Source organism: Oryzias latipes, chromosome 23, assembly GCF_002234675.1.
Source record: "Oryzias latipes chromosome 23, ASM223467v1".
Lineage (NCBI taxonomy): Eukaryota > Metazoa > Chordata > Actinopteri > Beloniformes > Adrianichthyidae > Oryzias > Oryzias latipes.
In genome coordinates, this window is record NC_019881.2 from 12,443,010 (window position 1) to 12,465,623 (window position 22,614).

General features: G+C 36.5%; 2 protein-coding genes across 2 annotated transcripts; one reads left to right on the forward strand and one right to left on the reverse strand.

Moving 5' to 3' along the window:
• The first annotated feature begins 2,370 nt into the window (after positions 1-2,370).
• On the forward strand, positions 2,371-11,795 carry LOC101158404 (tetraspanin-8). The gene is made up of 9 exons (XM_023952417.1): positions 2,371-2,505; positions 4,539-4,604; positions 7,137-7,262; positions 7,331-7,405; positions 7,520-7,615; positions 8,811-8,903; positions 9,998-10,063; positions 10,562-10,645; positions 10,978-11,795. The coding sequence occupies exons 1-9, from the start codon at positions 2,446-2,448 to the stop codon at positions 11,098-11,100; spliced, it is 789 nt and encodes a 262-aa protein (XP_023808185.1). The 5' UTR covers positions 2,371-2,445; the 3' UTR covers positions 11,101-11,795.
• Positions 11,796-12,290: 495 nt separating this feature from the next.
• LOC105357076 (tetraspanin-8) lies at positions 12,291-21,354 on the reverse strand. Its single transcript, XM_011491045.3, has 9 exons — positions 21,057-21,354; positions 20,436-20,501; positions 18,597-18,710; positions 18,425-18,499; positions 18,234-18,332; positions 17,629-17,715; positions 16,989-17,048; positions 15,577-15,660; positions 12,291-15,410 (listed from the first exon to the last, which is right to left on the reverse strand). The coding sequence occupies exons 1-9, from the start codon at positions 21,210-21,212 to the stop codon at positions 15,306-15,308; spliced, it is 846 nt and encodes a 281-aa protein (XP_011489347.1). The 5' UTR covers positions 21,213-21,354; the 3' UTR covers positions 12,291-15,305.
• Positions 21,355-22,614: the final 1,260 nt, after the last annotated feature.

A 22,614-nucleotide genomic window follows, 5' to 3' on the forward strand; every position in this document is an offset into this window, starting at 1 on the left:
AAAAAGAAAAAAAATCCCCCTGAGATAACATTTTGTGTTGTGTCTCGTTGCTACATAAATAAACTGACCTAAATGGAGGCCGTGAAGCTGAGATCACATCTGGGTTTGTTTAGAGGCTGGATTGTATTCTCATGTGCTCTGAAACTGGATTAAAAATCAAAGAGGCACACCAGTGAAAAACAGGGTTTTGGTGTTTTTTTTCTTTATTCAAATTGTTGTCAATCATAGATCGCATTTACTATGTAGAAAATACGCTGGGCGGGCCACAAGCTCCCTGCTCCGCCCCATTCTGACGACTAGATCCACCAACGTCTTTGTTTTCCTCCTCCAAGCTGGAATCTGGCTCAAAACTGTACTGCTGGATAGCTCCGATATCGCTCGCCTTTTTTTGTTGCACCGGCTGTAAGATAGCTGGAGGGCATGTAAACTGAGAGCTCTGAGTTATGGGTGATGGGAAGAGGGTGCCAAGTTACTCCGTGCCAACAGACCCAACCTCAACACAGAAGCAAATTTCAAATGAACTACTACCACTCTGCAGAAACTATATCCTAAAGGCCTGTTCACACCGGGACGAATTTCGCGCGCGATATTCACCGACGTTTAACGCCTCGTGACTAAACAAAGGGCACCAATGTGAGTGTGCACACCGACGTGAAAAAACGCCACGCGTCAAAGCGTCACTTTTTAAAAAACGCCTCGGGTTCGTTTTTTTTGGTTTGACGCGCCGCGTCTAAAACTATACGACCAATGAGAATGGCGCTTTTGCACACGTGTCTGGAGCTTCTGAAGTTACAGTAAAACACAACTTGGGGGCGCTCAAACACAAAACTGCCTTTCTGAGCACTCATACCAGCGAAGAAGATAGACGCCAAGTAACGTCTACACTGCCGCAAAGAAATAATGACGGACGTTCTAAAATATCCCCGAAAACGCTCCTGATACATTTTCAGCTCTTGTACCAGTCGATAAAACTCCCCATGTTCTTCTCTTCTCGTAATTATGGGATGTACCCAAAATCTGCGTCTTTTCCGGCGTCTTTCATCATTCAACAGAACAATAATTTCTTCATCGCTGTAACTGGTGCTTTAAATATTAATGTTTTCTTTGTTTGATTCTGACAAGCGCGTAAATACTTGCTCTCTTCTTCTGACTGAAAAGCGACTTTAAGAAGCGTAAAGTTGCGCAGCGCCACCTTGTGTACAGGGGTATTTCTGTTTTACATTAAGCGCCATCTAATGTCAGGGAATGAAATTGCATGTTCGCTCGGCTCATCGTCAGCGAAAATCGCCTGAGTGTGAACACAAAAAACGTGGCGAAAAACTCTGGCGACTAACGGCTGGCGAATATTCGTCCCGGTGTGTACGGGCCTTTACTTTGGCTAAAAAACTGCCTTATGATCCTTAAAAGACCACATGGGAATGCTATTAAAATAGATCAAGAGGATCGGAGAGGGACTTTAGGAGACATAAGGAAAATAAACTCCAGAGATATTTGTCTCATGGGTAAATATAGCTTTAAATGTGATGTTGCACATAAAAAAACAAAGAATGATCTTATTTTAAATCATTAGAGTTTGTTTACTATGTAAGTTGCTAAAAACAAACAAACCCTGAAAGTTTTTTATTTTTTTTTAAAACTTTAAAAAAAAACCTTTTCTCTCACATATTTCATTTAAAGTTATAATAAACTAATATAACAGCAGCATCTAGCCACACAGCTTCCCACGCTCTATTAAAAATGTTCAGACGTTTGCTGACATGCATAGCATTCCAATACTAATGACCACAAAATCATGGTCAAAATTATGACCACTGTGGGGGATTATGTAATCTAGGATTCAATCTTCTCATAAAAGTTGTTTTTCTTTATTTATTGGTTAGATTTGTGCTGTTTTTACCTTTTTCCTCTTTGAAGTTTTCCAGGTTAATGTTATTGGGTTTTACTTTGTGGGGAAAATGCGAGGAAAATAAACACAACATATTTATTTTCAAAAAAAACCTCAATCCGTTCACATGAAAGTCATTTCCCCAAATGATTAGTTTCTCAGAGAAATTCCCAAACTGCTCATGAATTTACATGAAAACTTGTGAAAGTTCAGGATTTTCTGCTTGAAACTTAACAGACATGCAAGATCATTGTTCTCCACGGTGGTTACTAAATAAGAAAAGAGAGAGAAAAAAGATCAATGTTGAGAATACCACCTTAGTTGTGAAAGGGTAACTACCAGCTAAACGTTGCTTTAGTGTACATGGTCTCTGCTCTTGTTGTCACAAACAGCCTGCACCACAATTCCCCTTCGGGGAGATAGGGAGGGGATTTCATGATCGGAAACAGTCTTCTCACACTCTCCACCCATCAGGCCCCCTTTAAACTCCTCCTGCAGTCTCCCTCAGTCGCTCTTGTCTCAGTGAAAACCCTCGCTGCTGCAAAAACAAACAGGAGAAAATGGGAAAAGTGAGCATCTGGTTGAAACGGAGCTATGTGGGATTGACATGTTTTATAATGGTACGTTGTTTTTGTTTTGTTCTTGTTGCTCCACAAAAATGTGATTTTATTATTCTATTGTGTAGAATGTATATGACTGCTGGTGGATTTTCTGTGGGATTTGGAAAACCTTTGTAGAATTTTCTCACTTATTTTTAAAAGTACAAATGTAACCCAGCTCACATGCTGAAGAATGGAAGTGAGTTAAGTAAAAAAAACACCAGAGAGGTGAAAAAAACTTCTTACATAAAAATAAAATAAAAACAGGGATGGAAATCCAGGAAATGTTTTCCAGGTTGGTTATAGCTCACTTGAAAAGAGAAGAAATACTAGAAAACTAGAAATATTGTTTGGCAACGTAAAACATGTAGCTTCATGTTTACCTCTTGGCATTATGTATTTATTGTCTGGTAACTTACAAACCAAATTTGGCCTTTTGTGTCAAAAGAAACCAAATAAAGGGTTAAAAAAGAAACATTTTGAATTCCACTTAAGAAAAAGGAGTCAGTGATGTACACAAGGGTGGAAAAAGTGTGATTTGTCTGGCCTGAATGTGTTATTTTGACATCTTTAATGATGCAACACTTCAGCAATGGATCCTGCAGAGGGATGAAGATGCAGCATCTGTCAGAAATTCCTGTTTCAGTGCTGCGCTTGACCTTTCAGTTAACTATGTACTAATTCCCTCCCTACACCCTAACTACTAAAGGCACACAACCACTTTTGCACATATTGCACAGATGAAAATTGGTCATCCCTGAATATATGTGAAAAAGCAAGAAAAGTTGTGGTCTGTACGTGAAATTTTCTCAGATGTATCACAAATGAACCACGCAAAGAACACGGAAATCAACGTAGAACATGAACCACGCGTTGTTTATATGCAATTCATTATTGATTTGTGCGTCAATTTGAACGTGATATGTGCGCCGTATAAAAACTATAAAAGTTATACATCGGTGAAAAATCTGTTAGTCTTGCATGAATGCAAGAGTTTTGAACGCGAAAGCCCTGAAGTACCCATTTACACTCATTTAGGTAGACTATTCACTGGAAGTGACGGAGGGTGATGTGAACATAGCTTTGCAACAGAGAATTATAAATCCTCAGACACACAAGGAGTCTATTTGTATAAACCCCTTTTGAACCTAAGGCTAAACTTCATTTATATCAATTATATAAATCATCTTAGTTTTATTCATCTGAACCCAGTAGATTAATCAATAATCTTTGTAAAATGATTATATTTATTAGGTTTTTATGTCAGGAAATCTGTGATGTCACAAGACAGCACGCTGAACTAAAAGAAAAGAAAAATAGAGAGAGTGGGATAGCGAAGATGGGGGATAAGGGTACAAAAGGGAAGAAAATTGGTCAAGAAGTTAGTATTACAGGAATGACAGGAAACGTCTCTGCTGCCATGTCTGAAACTGACACTTAACAACATCCTAGGAAAGATTTCTGCAGCAAGTATAAAAATTGGACATGTGTTTTTGATAAGCGTCTAGCTCCACTGATGAAGAACTCTTGTTATATGTAAAGAGGTCATCGCATTATTCTTCATTGCTGCCTGGTCTTAAAAACGATGGCAAAATTCCGTCCAGTGTGAGCATAGTTACTACTTTTGGGTAAAGAAACGCCTGGATTCCTCAGGCTCCATCAAGATCTTTGCGAATATTTTCTTAGCTGCACATGCCTAAAGTGTTGAAATCTGGTGTTCCCAGCCAGATTTGGGGAAACAGTGTGGGACAAACGAGACTCTGGGTGGTTTTTGGTTTTAAAAAAAACAGACATTTGCTGTGTGGACGTTTGTGGACGACTGAGATAGGAAAAAGCATGTTGAAGCGGTGTGAGGCCATATGTCATGGTTCCTGCCCACAAGTGCGTTTTTATTGTTCCCAAAAGTTTAACAACACTAGGCAACAGCCAACTGCAGATGGGGCAGGAAATGCCATCTTTTTTTTTTTTTTTTTTTTTTTTTACAGTGACAGGTTTAATATTTTTTTCAGAGTACAGATGTTGAACTGAACATTGTTGCCTCATTGTTGTTGCAGATCACCTGTCTCGTCTTGTGTGGATTCACTCTGTTCAGCCATGGAGTCATGTCCAGAGAGGAAGAGGTAAAGCTAAACTACTAACAACTAAATAACTTGATTCCCTCAAACAATCACAAACCAAGTTTTTCTTAAAAGCAAATATTTTACTGCCAGATTGGTAAGTTGTAATTGTAGTAGAGAATATTTTAGCAATAAAGAGGACAAAAAAAAACAAATTGAGAACTTTTTTTTGGCATTTTTTTTAACTTGTACTTAAACTTTTTATGGTTGTAAAAAAAAAAATCACTATTTAATTATCTAATGCGCTTTTCCCTGCATGCTTTCCCCTTCAAAGTAAGAGTAATATTTCAATATAATTTCTTGAAAACCTATAATTTTTGAAAATATATAATTATGTACGAGAAAATATGTAAATTGAGACCATTGAATTATATTTGGCTTTTAACTGAAGTTATGACAGAATTGTTGTAGTCACATGAGTCTCAGTTCTTGTTTACTTCCTTGTTCCTTGGGAACACTTCTAGATCGTAGACCCACCAATTGATATGATATGCTATGACAAGTCTGTTTTTGTTAAACCTGTTATAGATAAAATACAGTAGAATGTTTTTTTTCTAAGAATATGTTGTTTAGATTTAAATTTGTTTAGTAATTGGGTTGGTTTTGTGAAGGGGAGGGGCCAACCACCTATAAAAGAGGACTTCTTTTCAAGATGGAGAGTCTTTGTGTTATGGGTGACGCTATCCGATCTGTAACGGCAACCCAACTGGTCCACGCATTTGCAAATCGCGCCATTTACCCAATTTGACTGCAATTGGAATTAGATTAGCTCCTAATATTTGTTTATTTTTTGTGCGTTTGTTGTTCCAAGATTGTAGAAATTGTCATTCATGGATAAGTAAATAAAATAAAATAAAAATACAAAAAAGATCAGCTCCCAGTAACACCTCCCGGCAGTTTTGTCTTCTTTATGATTGTCTGAACCATTTAAACAATGGATTGCTCCATGATTACACGTAGTTACATATGCATTTACATATACCCGTATATTTTTGTCAAAGCAATCAGAGTATGCTATCCCACAACTTTTTTGTTGCTTTTTATTATTAATAATCTGCCGTATTCTTGCGGTGCTTCTCCTAGACAAAAGCAGGGAGTTGTGCAATCCAAGGCATGCTAATGTTGGGAGTGCGGTCATCTGGAACCCACAAGACAGCGCACTGAACTTTTTTTGTCAATGATTTTTGATTTTCACTGGTGTCCATGGCAGACAAGTAATTCAAGATTCAAGATTCAAGAAGAACTTTATTAATCCCCGAAGGGAAATTTAGTTAAAGTAGCAGTACTAAGGAAAAGGGGGGGGGGGGGGGGGTAAAGACAAACACAGACACAAAAAATACAGAGAGTAGAACAGGACAAAAATTGAGTAAAATACAATTTGAAAAGTGTAGTCTGTGACTAGAATTTTCATGTACATCCGAGTCTGCCAGATGAGTTGTGGAGTCTAATGGCTGATGGCAGGAATGACTTCCTGTATCGTTCTCTGGCACAGCGAGGGTGTATGATCCTGCCACTGAAACTGCTTCTCAGGTTGTCCACCTCCCTGAAGAGGGGATGGGAGGGATTGTCCATGATGGTCCCCAGTTTAGCCAGTAGTCTGTCCCCTCTGTCATGGGAGGAATAACACATGAGTATCAGGATGGGGTCATCTACATAAGATAGCACAGGGGCTATCAAAATGAAATCTTTGAAAAGCTCCTTTTGGTACCAAAATTCCTTATAGTTTATCTATGAATAATATTTTTATCTTTTTTCCCATAGGAAATTAATGGGACCAAGCCATTACACATGATTCCTGAAAACCTAGAGACAAAATGCCTCTTTCTTCTAAAAGGAATCTACTTGAAGCTTTAAAACATTTAAAAGCTCCATTCACTGTTCAATAATAATATTAAATAAGCTTTTTTTTGCTGTTTAATTGCTTGAAATAATTAATCAGTGATTGATATTTAAGAGACGGGATGATTGTAAAACGCAAATAATGCTGTAGGTGGTACTTAGAGAGATGCTAATGCATTTAAGCTTGGATCTCTGAAACTACTGCAGATGAAAGAATAAAATGTGACTTTTTAGCTAATTAATCCGTTGTAACATACAAAGAAATCAAATATCAAGCGCCACCAGGTGGTAATTAATAGAGTATATGAACAGCTATGTCACTTTAGTGAAACCTGGAGGTGCATCCATTTTTAAATTAGGTATCTTAGCAACAGCTGAAAAATGTAATATTGCTTTCAGCCATAAGAGGCAATTTCTTTGAAGGAATTGCAAATGTGTGTTAATAGATGTACTCTGACCATAAAATAAATTAGGGGAATTAGAAGCATTTTTGTGCATGCAGGAGCGGGTTGGGTAGTCATTTCTGATAGCGTATAGAGCCAATGACTTGCGATACAATGTTGGTTTTTGAATAGTAATGGTTTGTTCTTCTGACAGAAGGTTATCATTTAGATCAATAAAACTCTCTGTACTGCATTATCTTTCTGGGGCTTTTACTCCCCTGGATTAAATGGGTTCCTCTTGTTTCATCTACAGATCGATAACTCATCCAGCGCTGCCATAGCCGTGCACATGTTCTACATTTTCTATGCTGCAAGTTTCCTGTTCAGCATCTTTGGTTTGTTTGGGATCTTTAAGAGGAAGACGTGGGCTCTTATAGTGGTAGGAACAAAACAAAATATGTTCCAGAAGGACTAAACTGGCATTTCTGACTCACTTCTTCTGTTCAGTTCACAGTTGGAATCATCATTTGCTCCCTAGCTAGTCTACTAGTTGCCACCGTATTAATGATTGGACAATCAATGGTATTACTGTAATTTTTTTTTTGTTTTTGCACATTTTGAACCACAAACATGGCCATTAACTCTTCTCACCGTGACCCTTTTTCTTTTCGATTTTCCATCTTGCCGTGTTTGCAGTTTCCTCATTTCATTAAGGAGGAATATCTAAGCATGCTGCCGCTGACTAATGCTACTGAAAGTGCTAGAGAACACCTCGATCATTTACAGAGTGAGGTAGGTAACTCCATTTAGGTGTGCCTAAAGCTACGTACACACCAGGCATGTGATGCCCATTCTTGAAAGCTCCAAAGGCCTTGTCACACAGCCATGATGTACATTTTGCACATATGAAATTTCATTCTTTCATGGTACATGCGTGATGCACATAATTCATAATTTCTTGTGTTTATCGTTCGTCAATGTCCGCACAGTTCCGTTGAGGGTTTCGGCCGATGAGTGAAATCAGTTTTGAGCTGTTCAAAATTTTTGGTCGGTTGAGATTTATGCCGTTTATCCATATTTTAAATATAGTTTATACGCAATAATTACATAAATCTTACATAATTGTGCGTTATTATTGCAAGATGCACAAACATTTATGGCTTTTCACGGCTGTATAGCTAATTAACTTTTCACTGGCGCACACATCACATTCAAATTACGTAATTGATGAACAAAGGAAATTGCGAATGAATTGCATATAAACAGTGTAATAATTCCATTCGGTTCATGTTCTACGTTCATTCACGTGTTCTTTGTGTGTTTTTTTTCGTACGTCTTCCGTGGTTTTAACATGGTTTATTCGTGATACGTCTGTGAAAATGTCCAAAAAACGTTTCTCACTTTTCCCACGTAGATTCACGTGTGACCAATCTGTGCAGCATGCACAAAATGCAGGACTTGAAGTACTTTTGATTCTTGATTGGGCTTTTAGCTTGTGGTGTTCACACTGGACTGTCGCAAGTATCTACAGTTGGAAGAGGCTGTAAAATGTCGAAGCGGTGCAAATCCCAGGAATTTTGCTTTTATATGAAAGACTTGGTGTCAAAGAATTCCGGCTGAATCACAAATCACAGTTATTAATTTCAACTTAATCATCAATTTTTAATAGTTGATACTTCCGTGTTTTTAATAGGACACTACCCATACATCCCTACCAAATCTGAATTTCTGATCAATCAAAGTTCAACTAGTTTAACTTTTGACTTGTGTTCAATGTACATAGAGCCTGAAAACCGACTTAAAAACTTGCGTAGCTACATGCGAATGCGAGAGTTCTGAACACAGAACCCCAAAACGCGCATATACTGCGTTCATTTAGACTTTTTCTTCGGAAGCCGTCAGTGGAACATATTTCTGAACCCGATGTGAACGTAGCATTACAGATGATCCTGACAGGTTCTCTTCAGATTCTTTACTTCTCTTTTAGTATGAGTGTTGCGGAATCGAACAGGGCTACAAGGAGTGGATGGAAGACATCCCGCGTTCCTGCGTGTGCATTAAATACTCTACATACCCATGTGTAAGTTCTGGTGATGTTGTAAGCTTTGGGACAAATGTATAATCTAGCCCTCAAATTGAAGCGATCCTGAACCGATTCCACACTGTTTTGTTTTTTACTTTTAAGTAAGGAAGTGAACTACATCACTACTATTTTGGGACATTTTCTATTTGCAATGAGTACTTTTAAAAGCCTTAAGGTGGTAAAGATTTGGATTAAATTCATTTTTGTCGATCCTTTTTGACAAACTATCGTAGACATGTTAAGAGAGACAGCACTGTGTGTAAAGAGTTGAAGACCCAGTCCGGTCTTTATCTTGTGTCATTTTAGCTGGTGGTGAAGGACATATATATATATATATAATATAAATCTTAATTTGTGTTTATGAGTATTTCTTTATTGAAATTGTTGTGAATAAGGAGGAGATGAAAAAATGCAGTTAAAAAATCCTAGTAGGTGATGTAGGACCTACTTCTTCAGAGGAATTGGCCTTTAAAGATTTATCTTGACCATGTTTCTCAGCTCATCTATAAAAATTCTTCAATTCTCTCCAAGTTCAGTTTTAAAACTGAATAAGCTACTGTAAAAAGTCCTCTAGATGAACCTTTACAGTCCATTTACCCTGAAGAACAAAAATCAAAATCTAGGATGAATCTGAATCTCCACTGACAATGGCTCATCTTACATTTTTGTCCCCCCTCGTCCTTCTGTTCTGACCCCTAGCACAGAGTTGTACAATGTGCTGGCCTCCCACACAAAGGAGTTTTCAGTCCCATTTGGTTTAATTCTGGGAAGAAGCAGTCTGTTACTGAACAGGCTTGTCTGTACAATGCGGACAAAGCACAGATGGTCACTGATATTATTCACAATGGCCAGTTTAGTGCTTCTGACGCTACAGAGGACAACTTCAGTCAAACATAGCTTATTTATGGTATATATATATATATATATATATATATATACATATATATATATATATATATATATATATATATATATATATATATACAAGGAGCATACATTTGAACAAAAAATCTGAAAAAGTTGTTTGGCAACTTGAATGAATTGAAACATTTTCAGTGCAATAATAAACTTCTATCTTCTATCTATTTTAGGTGGCTACTCCTAGAAACAGTACTCTTTATGAGGACACAGATCCCCCTGTGATGATTTATGCTCAGGTAATAAAAACAGATCCAAATGATTATTTATTTATAGATTCAAATTTACTTGCTGCTGTTATTGTCTGAATACTTGTTTTATTTGAGATGTTTTTGTCCAGCAAAACGATGGTAGGTTTTGTTAAGTTTGCTAAATTCCTTGACCCAAATTGCCTCAATAAAAAAATGTGAAATTCTTACTTTTGATCTGTTGTGTAACAGCAGCACATTTAGAGATTTAAAAAAAAAATGTAATACATCATTTCTGACTTATTTTACCTGAAAAAACAACACAACATTTCGCCATGAATTATTAGACTTTTTAAACTTTTTTATTTAATTAGTAAAAAGGTTTTGTCACATGTCTAAATTTACCTGTTTGTACCCAATCGTCAAATTTGCAGTTTAAAATGCTCAACTCCTGGTGTTTATTTCCCTTGCTAATTTATTTGACATCTTGCAATCTTTTTTTAAAAAAAAGTTATGAAGCATTAAGTGATGCAATCTCTTTTTTTTCAGCCATGTCTCCCAATCTTGCTGGAAAGTGTTGACGAACTTATAAAAGGAACTATTGGCCTAATAGTGGGAATCACGCTATTATGGGTACGTATTTTCAGTGTTGGCAATTCAGTGTTGTCATAGTAATAAAATAATGATCTAAAAGTGGATGTAAACGGTTTTGGGGTCAAATGAGCTTTTTGTATCTTTAAAATGTAAAGAAAAAAAGAGTCAGTTGACTCAGCATTATGTTATATTACTGTCTGTAAAACATCAAAGTCATGTTGGCTTTAATTGGTTTGACACTTACTGCTATAGATTAATTAATTTATGTATTACATCACTATTACATCACATTTTTATTTTTTCAAATAGAAGGACTAACTTCGTTGTTTTCTAGAAATAAAACCTTTTTCTTGTTGTCCAATGTCTCGCAGGGGCTGTCAGTTGTCTTGTGCATTGTCATCTTGTGCCGAATGAACCGGAAAGAGGAAACGCCCAAAGTGGTCTACAGTAAAGAAGCCAAAGCAGGAAACTACAGCTCCCTTACAGAAGCTTGAAGCACACTTGATGATGTAGTGTTAAATGCAAAAAAAAAACAAAAAACAATCCTGCCTATTGAGTCTTTGCAAAATGTTTAATTTTGTTTAAGTTTACAAAAAAGTGATTGTAATCACCAGTCAATCTCTCATATGCATTTTAAGGATATTTTGAATTGTAATTTGAAATTGAACATTTTTTTTGTTATAATTATTTCCTTTAGTTATTAAACACAAGAAAAGCGATAACATATGTCAATTAGTAAAATGACCAAATGGTCAAGAGATGTTTTAGAAAAACATCCACTTTAACTCATTTAAAATATACATCAGGTGGGATGTATGAAAATCAAAAGTGTAATAATAGGTTTGATTTTTATCCTCGGTGCCTTCATTTCCTGCTTTACAGCTTTCATTATAAGGAATATATCACTCCTTTTTTTTACTTTGTACAATCTGTAGATAAACACTAAAAAAATACTTTTTAAATTGTGTTTTTTTTCAATTTTTACTTTCCTTTGTGAAATTCTACTGAGTTGTTATGTTTGCATTTTATTACTACATTTAAGTCTATTTTAAAACAGATTGTGAAACTTTGTTTTTTATTACTTATTCACTTAATTCATTAAATACAAACTAATCAAACATCCATTTTAGGAGCTATTTTGTTTTTTTGAGACCAACTTTATTAAAAGAATATGCAAAAAAACTGCAAATGTTTCTTGCTCTGATGCTGTTTCTTCCCATTTATTTAACTTTTGAAACTCGAATAAGAATAATAAAATTATGTGCAAGATCAGCAAAAAAGTAGTAAGCTTAAATATCCAGTCATAATTACCTAAATTCAGTAACCAAATATAACACCTGCAGTATTCTTCTTCCGTGTTCCAGCATTGTGATGTTAGTTTTGCAGCAAAGGAATATTTAGGAAAGATATGCTCAAAAAGATTTCAGTTTCTGGTGTTTTATGGTTGTTGCTTGCATGGATCAAACGGAGGCCTTTTTGTCACCACCTAGTGGCTGGATTGGAAAATGGATTAAGAAATAAAAGCATTTTTCCTTGCAAAATCTTATGGAAAAGAGTATTTGTCGCCACCTACTGGCTGGATTAGGAAATGAAAACGTATTTTCTTTCAAAATCTAATAAAAAACTTGAAACATAAAATTATTACTGCTTTTTATATTAAAAAAACACAAAAGGAAGACAAGGAATACGAGTCACACTTTATTTTTGCTATTTACACATATACAATGAGTTTCCACTCATATTGTATAACAGATTTAAAAAAAGAAGGCGTGGATGACAAATAAAAGAACACTTCATCACAACAGACAGATATCAGGCAATAATGGTGAAAGTGCACAAGTAGACACTGGATCTGCTTTTCTGGATGAAACTCATTTGACGTTGCATCAGTCAAGGAGAGATTTCCACGGCGGGAAGCGCATGCAGCAAGTTCTAACGCAGGTAAAGGGGCTTAAAGGCTTCCGTGGTGAGAGCGGCGTCAGCTGGGGGGGGTTCTGGGTCTCGGCTAAAACGGCGTTGACTTGCTTTCTGGGAGACTCAGTGACCCCTCTGCTGCGGCCCTGCCAACATCTCCCCCAAACCTTGGATTAAAACACGATGATATTGACTGCATGTCTACTAATGTGCAGCAAAAGAAACAGCGACTTCATCAAAATAAAGAAAATGAAAATGTATATTTATTTATACGATGTGCTTACGGAAAGGGCTAAACGTTTTGGTGTCACAAGGAGACATGTGACTCCTTCCTTTGTATAACCTGAATATTCATGAAAATACATTGGTTTATGATTATATTCCAGTAAAATTGTAAACAGTATAAGAGAAATATGCTACATTAAGGATAATAATTATTACTATCTTTAAAGGAGTAATAATCGCGGTGCTGATACATTTAAAAATAGCTGAGCCCAGATCATCCCCCAAAAGAAATCTCTTAATTTTACAATTTCTGGTTTCCATATTAAAACTAATTTAAAGGGTTCACTAATTTGACATAAAAAGCTTGGAAGTGTCCAAACTTCCTGAATAACGTGTTTTCTGCGCTATAAGGCACACTTAAAAGCCTTCGTTTTCTTCAAAAATGACAGTGTGCCTCAAAATCCGGAGCGATGTCGAAGCGATTTCAAGAAGCAAATGGCGCTCATGGTTGGGTGTTATCATGAATACGCTAATGCGCTTACATGTAGCGCTGTCAGACTGTCCATTTTTTTAAGTGTTACTAACAAGGTTGGGAGTTGATGGGTTTAGTGAACACGCTAGCATGGCTAATGCCTTTAATGTGGCTACATGCTACAAAGGAGGTCTGGAATTACTGTTAACGTGGTCAAAAAAGTTTGGCTGACAAATTTATCTTGGACTCTTTTGTTTCACTTGATGCACCTTATAATCTCATACACCTTATAGTGCAGAAAATCCTGTATTTTGATCTTAATCCTATACACAACCATCTACACCCAATTTATGATGTAGGGTTTGTGCGTGCAAACATGTGGAGGGCAGAGGAAGCAAAATGTAATAAAATCTACAGATTGCAAACTTTTGTTTTTCCATGGTTGTTGAAAGTTTGACAGGACCTAACCACAAACAGCAGCAGGAAAAGTGGTGTTGGAGTATCTGCAGCCAGCTCCGAACACTTGGAAGGGGTCTCTTTAAGTACAGTGAAACAAAAACAGTCTTTACATGAAGTGCAAATATAAATGAAAAATATCACAGGAAAATAATATAATGAATAAAGCAGTTTTCCAGTGCAAAGTAACGTCACTTTGGTAGATTTCTGAAAAAGCTTAAGGAGTAAAATCCTTCATATTTTCATATCAACTCGCAGAATTCATGCTGATGTCTACAAAGACAATGGTTGTGTCCGAATTCCCACCCTAACCCATAACTATTAAAAAACTATATAGTGCGGCACTCTGTGGTGCCTTGAATTTAAAAAGCAATTCGGACACCGTGCTCACAACTATTTTTTTGTTAACGGCGGATGTGACGGCAACGATTTCACAAAGTCAAAATCTAATTAAAATTTGCGTTTTGTGACGATTATTTATGAGTCCACACTTTTCTGAAGATCAAAACGTTGATGGTTTATTAAAACAATACATTTTAATACATTTTTTTGGTTAAAAAAATGTTCAGACGCAATGCAATGTGGTCTATATTCGCCGATCTAGTGAGCATCGACGCACATTGGTTTTTCACAGAGACTTCTAGGAAATTTCCAGGGCACTGGATTTTTTAAATTGTAGAATTGGACAACACTACAAAATGCCGAACGCACTATATAGTGCACTATATAGGGGTAGGGGTGGTAATTCGGACAGACCCAATGAAGTACTTAAGCAAACTATTTTTAGCTTATTGCAGTGCCCCCTTGTGGTCAAATATTCCACAATTTATTTTACAATAAGTTTGTTACATTTTTTCCTGATAAAATACATTCAACTTCAACATTTACTGCCTCCAGATGACTAATTGGTCTATAAGAACAAAAAATAGATAGAAGCAAAGGGGGTTAAAAGGTCTTTGCTTGGGTGGAAAAAAAGCAAAATTAAGGTAATTTTGCATCTTACACAAGGTTGAAACCATGGAGTAGTGTGTCTCACCCTGCACTTCCTAAATTTGCTTGGCATTATTACAATTTGGGCCTTTTAGAATTTTTCTCCAATCCAAGTGGCGCAGTTGTTCCTAAATGGTTGAGTGGAACGTGCATTTCAGGTTGAGAAAAAAGTTTGCTAAATTAAAATAAAAAAGTGTGTAGTAAGACATAACAATGGAAAGAAAGAAGAATAACTGGACAGGATTTGGGCCTATTGAAGACAGAAGATATACCCAAAAACAACCCAGGAGCAAAAAAATATATGGAAATCATCATTTAACCCTAATATTGTGTTTAGATCAAACTGACCTGTTTTCCCACTTGAAAACGGGTCACTTTGACCTAAACACAATATAATGTTTAAACATGAGCAAATTTGCTGCACTGGCTATTTTTTCACAGCAGTAATACTAAAAAAGAGTATTATGGTGTTGATTTATGCATGTAGATTACATTCGACCATTAATTACATGCATTAACTTAAAATCATAGTATATACCGCTTTAGGACAAAATAGCCAGGTTATGGTATAGAGCATCATATGCATGTTCAAACCAGGTATACTTGTTTTTCAAGTGTATTAAAATATACTTCAAAGTGGTACTAAAAAGCACCAGGTACATATCTGTTTGACTGGAGTAAAGCCAGAAAGTCCTGTTTCCTTTTTATCTGACCCATCAGCTTGATGCTCATGACGAGTAAAATGATCTGAGGATAGAAGCAGAGCGCACAATCGCAACAGTTAGTTTATCGTCCACACCTGGGAGACAACTCCTTTTCCCAGTTTACCAAGATTTGTTTAAAGCAACAAGGTCTGCCGATTCAGTGTATCGAACCGTTTAAACTCGATCACACAGGCGAATGGAACACCTACCCAAAAAATGCCACTTCCAAACTGTATCGCCATCACCAAGGAGAACGCTAACTTCAGCTCAGAAACATAAATTGGCAGGCAAGACTGTGGAAGAAGAGTAAGCACATGAAAAACAGTTACAGAGTAAATTTAATTCCCATTTCAGTTGTTCATTTTGGAAAGAAAAATTGCTTTATTTTTTGACTCAACACTTGCTTTCATGTTTTAAGCTAGAACAGGAAATTGCTAAATGGTAGCACTAAATTTCAAGGTCAGACAGCCTCTACATACATTTTGCAAATATTGCAAAATATATAATTATATACAAAATATAAACTTGGTCATGCTATGTGAATATATCTCGAAACGTGACAAAAGATGCCGTCTTTACGTAAAACTTGCACAGATGTATCACATATTAAGTACAAATAAACCACGCAAAGAACATGTAAATCAACGTAGAACATAAACTGTGCGTGATTATTGTACTGTTTATGTGTAATACATTAGTGATTGGTGCGTCAATTATGTAATTGAATGTGATTTATACCATGGTCCGGGTGAATACTCGATTCTGATTGGCTACTGGGTGTACATTAAAAAGTGATATACCACAGGTGAAGAAAGAAGTTCTGGTCAACTAGCTTAAATGTTTTGTATCACTGCGCCGGCTTCTTTAAAACAACCTTTTGCTTCATCATTTGGACAAAAACAAGCGGTAAGAGTTGAACTTTCTCTCTGAACTGATGCTTTATTCAACCCATCGGAAAGATCAGCATATATATATCACAGAATCTTGACTGCAACGGTGGTGCGGCGCGACGCCGACTATTTGTTACGTGGTGCGGCGCGACGTAACAAATAGTCTGCTTTTTGTGAGAAAAGCGATCCAAATCGGGAAAAAAACAAGAATTAAAGACTAAAAATATTATAATATTTATTGCTTTTGTAAGTGACCATGGTACACGCGGGTTATTGGCCTTCGGAGTGTGCATTATTACTTTTTAACGCACTTCGCGGAAGCAAAGCGTCAGATGGTTCAGGATTCCATGGCGTGCGTTAAAAAGTAATAATGCACACTTCGTCGGCCAATAACTCTTACATATGCACCCATGTGCAAATTTGTGTATGCGTATGCATCTCGCAAAAAATTACGCACAATTGCAAAATATTTACATAATAATTGTGTATAAAATACATAAATTTCTTCCAAAGTCTTAAGACCTGATTCATAGGTTAACTGGTCGCTCTAAAAGGTGTGAATGTGAGTCCTGCGAAAGACTGGCGACCTTTCGGCCAAAGATAGCCGGGACAGTCTCCAGCAACCCCAAAAGGGATATAGCAGGTTTAGGAAATGGATGGATGAATGGATGGATGGATGGGTAGATGGCGTGTAAAAACACCAAAGTTAACGCCACTGAAAGCTGCTTTACCTCTCGATAAATATATTGGTTCTTTGGAGCTCCAATGGTAGCACTGCCTCTCAGGCGAATCTGGTGACGGATACAAAAATCAATAAATATATCAAATAAACACATTAAAAGCCCGAAAAATTGTTGTTGTTTTTTTTTATTCATACCAATCTGAGCCCCATCTAATTTGTAAATATCTATCAAGCAGTATCAGCTGCTTAACAGTTCTGCTGACTTGTTTTTTTTTTGCTGTTCAGTGCTGGGTCTGTTAAACACAACAGTCCTTGCTAAAGCTGGATCACATTTCAGTCTTACTTTTTTCATATGCAAATATATATTTCTAGGTGGAGCCTAACCTAAACGCTTGGTTGTATTGCTCTATAGCATCAACTCTTCTGCCACTAAACTTGCACATGACTTTATAATAACAATAAATAAGGAAAAGACAAAATATCAGAATCAGAAGTACTTTCTTGTTCCCACGCGTGGGAAATGTGTGCGTTACAGTAAACATAAGATAAAATAAAATCAATAAAATAAAACAACAAAAATGTTGCAGAAATGTATACAATAAGGTGACATATATGACATATATGTCGAGACATATATGTCATATATGTCTCAACTTTTGTCCTATTAAGAAAAGTCTTACAGTACTTACACATTTTCCTGGATACTGACAGTTACAGGAGGGAGGGATGGAGGAGCCCCAGTCTTTGTAGCCGTCTACAAGACCACAGCATTCAAACTGTGGGCCATACACACAAGACACGGATGTTAAGACAGACATATATGTAGATTTAACTAAATAACATTTTTGGTTCTCCAGATGAAATAAGTTCATTATTTTCTCTTAAAATATTGTTCAAATAATGTTTTTTGTGTGTTTCTATTTTTGTTTTGCGTTTACTTTTAAAGACCCACTCCAATTCAAGTCATGTTTTTAACATGTTCTTGTGAAATTTTTCTTATGATGGATGACACTTATAAAGAAAATAAAGCTAAAAATTGCATTTCTGAGTATTTCTTTATTCAAATCACTGTGAATCAGGAGCAGACGAAAAAATGCAGTTGGAAAAAAAGCTTATTTGTGACACAGAAGAAAACGATGAGCGGGCTTAAAGCTCCATGCGTTTATTGATTCTGGCTAAAAACTGCATAATCGTAATTAAAGGCCACTGGGAACTTTGAAAATAGATCCAAAGATGATCAGATCAGGTCTTTAATGAAATTATTCATCTAAAATTGTAATCTAAAGTTGCTTACCTCCTCTTGAATGCTGTACAGCAGCGTCCTGTTGGCTTTGCTTGTTGCACTGAGTGGCATCATGGCCAGTAGTTTGGATTCTTCGCGGACGACACGTTTCTATGACGATACAAACCACAAAGAGAATTTTGCACACAAAAAAGGCTTTTTAAAAAAAAAAAAAATCAATCTTTAGAGGTTTGGCATCGTACCTCATAAACATCCTGGTAACTCAGAGCAGTTCGGATAATTATCGTTTGACTGGCCGCGGCCATCCCAGCCGCATACTGCACAGGCAAACACGGGTCATTTATATTTCCTCTCAGAAGCAGACCGCGAGAAAAAAAATAAGGCTCATTTTGAATAGTTTGTTTTTAGTTTTACCAGAATCAAACACCATCTTTTTCCTTTGCAGGCTCCAAACACGCCGATCACAGAGAGCAGCAGGCAGCCCACCTCCATGACGTACATGGTCACGATAGAAACACCGGACACCACCTGACGGGAAAAAATATTAAAAACTATACTGAACCGAAAATACAAAACAGCCCCAAATTGTTCATAATTAAATAAATAAATATGACCTTGTGCAATCACACCATCAACCACTAAATCTCCCATAAATATATGAAAAAATCATGAAACTGTGAAAAACCTGCGCACAGATTTTAAATTAGCCATTAGATTATTACATATACCGTATTTTCCGGACTATAAGTCGCCCTTTTTTTCATAGTTTGGCAAGGGGTGCGACTTATACTCCGCAGCGACTTATATTAGAAATAAATTGAAATAAATACATTGTTAACCCTACTGTTATGTTCATTTGTGAGGAACAGAGATGATGTTCCTGGGTCAATTTGATGTATGAGGTATGTTAAGTGTTAAGAGTATGTGTAGTGACTCAGAAAATCAGCAAACCTTTTTTTACAGTAAGATCTTGAAGGCTAACAACATAATATTCTATTTTCCAATGATTTCATAGATTCAGAAATGCAATAAAAATGACAACTGTTTCTACAAAAACAGGATGAAAACAGAGTATTAGTTGGCCAATGATGCTTCATGAAAGGAATAAATAAATAAGTTTGAGAAAAAATTACTGTGAAATTATTAGATAAACAGTCTGCTATGATTGTGTCATATAAGGTTGTGAAAGTTAAAATGCGACTAATAGTCCAGTGCGACTTATCTGTGTTTTTTTCTTCTTTATAATGCATTTTTGGGCTGGTGCGACTTATACTCCGGTGCGACTTATAGTCCGGAAAATACGGTATTTCACCTTGTTTTAAAAACCTGTTCATTATTTTAAAACAGCATTTTAAAATGTTCATTTTTAATCATGTTTAATATTATTATAATTCTATTGCTTTTTTCAGAAACTCGGATTTCAAAATAAATATTTTCCAAAGTAGCTTAGTTTTGATTTGACATTGCTGTTTTTCAGAATGACTTATTTATTTCATAATGCGCTTTTTCAGCAGAATTTGCTAAATAGAAAAGAATATGTTTATGGGAGATTTATTGGTGGTTGTGTGTTTGCACAAGGTCATATTTAATTTTTTTAATTATGGACAATTTGGGGCTCCATACAGAGCAACCCACCCCCCTTACAATCTTTTGAAACAATTTTTTGTGTGTGTCTGCTCCTGATTCACAATGAAATCACAATTAAATAAAGAATTACTCAGAAATACAATTTTAAGCTTAATTTTCCGGATATATCTCTTCAATTGTCATGTCAATGTCAATTAAATTGTCAAAATGCCACAAGAACATGTAAAAAAATATGATTTTCATCTGAGCGGGTCTTAAACTTTGTATATAAGTCTTGGAGGTCGTGTCTTATACTGTACGTCTTTGCATGTGAGACTAAAGTGGGATTCATATCCGCGTCTCAAGTCTCTATTTCTTGACTGAACTTTTACTGTCTACTCTGTTTTATATCTAAAAAATACCAAGTAATCTTGTTTTTAGTTGTTTTAGATTCACTGTAAAATCTGTATTTACGGCAAAGTTTCTCATCTATTCCTCAAAATCTACCTTATTTGGATAAAAAGTAGTAAATTACAGTTTTGTTTGTAAGCTCTTCCCCTTTGCTTCTCTGACTCGTCCAGAGAAACAACGTCTAAAAATGCAGTCATTAATAATTCCTCGCCTCCGCTGCTTTCTTTGAGCTGTTTGCGACTATTATCGACTCTGAAAACGATGCGATAGCCTTACTTTCCCATTCTGGATCAGGTCCCTGTGCCAAACCACCGTCATTCTCAGCATGAAGAAGCAGAGCGCCTGAGGAGAAAAGATGCAAAAACAACGTCAGCATGCAATTCATAGGGGAAAAAGTCTGCAAATCATGTCATGCTGGAGCCCGTTCTCAGAGTAAAATGTAAACTTTTAATTGAATTATAGGTGAAATGTGTCATTCTTGAAGGAGCATCGGTTCGTTTACTGAGCAGCTGCAGTGTTATGAGTCAAAACAGAGCAAGGCCCACCCTGCAGGAAGCACATCTGAGGCACAGCATGTGAATATAAGCACTAGAATGGATATTAGAGGCAACAAAAGAGGATCACAAAGATGATCAGATGAGTTATTAATAATAAATCACACAAAAATGTACTTTATCATCATTTATTTATAGTCAGAATATTAAAAAATCCAATAAAGATTGCTTATTAGTCTTTGTTTTTTTTTTACAATAAATGTAGCTTTTTAAACTATTTTTTAATAATTAAATAGTAATTTAAAGACTAACTGTAGCTTTTGTGATGAATATCCACAGTATAAACAGAGATCAGCTGGGCCTTGAAGTGAACCTCCATGCAAACCCATCGGAATGTACCCACCATGTGCACTGCGTTGGCAAAGATGAACGGCCGCTTCAGGCTCGTCTTGTCCGCGACCACGACCACCGAGCTCTTCTGCATGATGCTGCTCTGCCAGCCCACGAGAGGCTCTTCCCCACGGCCGCCACGCACCTGAGCTGGAGGATGGAAGGGCATCCGAGCTCCGGATCCGCAGCAGCAGCCGCACGCACACGTCACCGGTGCGCTGGCTGTGAGGCCTTCGAGGACACTCGGAAAGGTTGGCACCGACTGGCTGCACGTGGGATGCCCACAACGGAATTTTTGAGCGAATAAAAAGAATTTGACTCGTGTTTGGATCTATTACATGCAATTAAAGCTTAATTACTGTTAATTAAATCAATCAAACACTAAATAAAATAAAAAATTTGTATCTGCAGACATATTATGACTCGTTTTCAGAATATTCACTTTTTTAAAATCTCAAATCCAGTCATGTCAGATGTAAAACCAGATTTAGTCGGATTTTAATTGGTACGGGGTGCAGGTGAAACATTGTGTGTGTGTGTGTGTGTGTGTGTGTGTGGAGGGGGCTAAGGTGTACTGAAAGTTTGGGGTGTCCCCTCCGATGCCCCAAAATTCTCAGAAAGCCGTGCTACATTTTTTGTTGTTCAAAGATTTTCCTGACATGACCATTTGTACTTAACGGGTTAGGGCACGCCCCCTTATTTGTGTGTGTGTGCGTGTGTGTGTGGGGGGGGGTCTTTCATCAAATTGTGGATTTTTCCGGGGAAGTGGCAGTCACTGGATATGGGGGGTGGGGGGCACTGTCCCGCCAGTGCATATATCCGGCCTTGAACATGAGTGCAGTTCCACATCTCTACAATCGGAGATGGGCAGATTAGTCAAACTTTTTAAAGTCTCAGTCTGATCCTCTTTTGATTGTTTTTTATTTATTTATTTTTTTTTACAGTTTTTTATTTTATTTAATTAAGTTAGAACAATTCATATTAATCAATGTCTGAGCAGGGCTACAACATAAATATGCCAGAATTTACATCCCCAGTACTCTAAGAAAATCAATTTTTTGGACACAAAAATCCTTTTTTTTAATTATAATTGTAGCTTAATTCGCACTTAGCACAAATATAAAATAAATAGTAATAGTAATAATAAATTATTAAACTAATTATAAAGTGCATCTAGATTATTTATTTACTTAATGCTTTTAAACTTCAAGGCTGCAAAAACTGGAAAACCAGATAGTTAGCATTTGAAATCATTTTGATTTGCTCTGATTTCATTTTAGTATTTCAAAAAATGTTTTATTGGATTTGATTTTCTTTTTTTAAGTTTGTATTTTTTTAGGTAAAGTCTCTGCTTTTACCTCGTCAGATAAAAGCTGCGCCTGTTGTTTTGTCATGTTGTGGAGAAGTATTACACTGTAAAACTACATGAAATGGAGAGGTAAACTCATAAAGTTAAGCCCCATTCACTTTTACTTCCTTATACCCTCTGATAAAGGAAGCTACATCAACATTTATTACAGGGAAACAAACTTTTCATCTGTTGAGCTTGTTCTGTGGTTTTTTACTACATT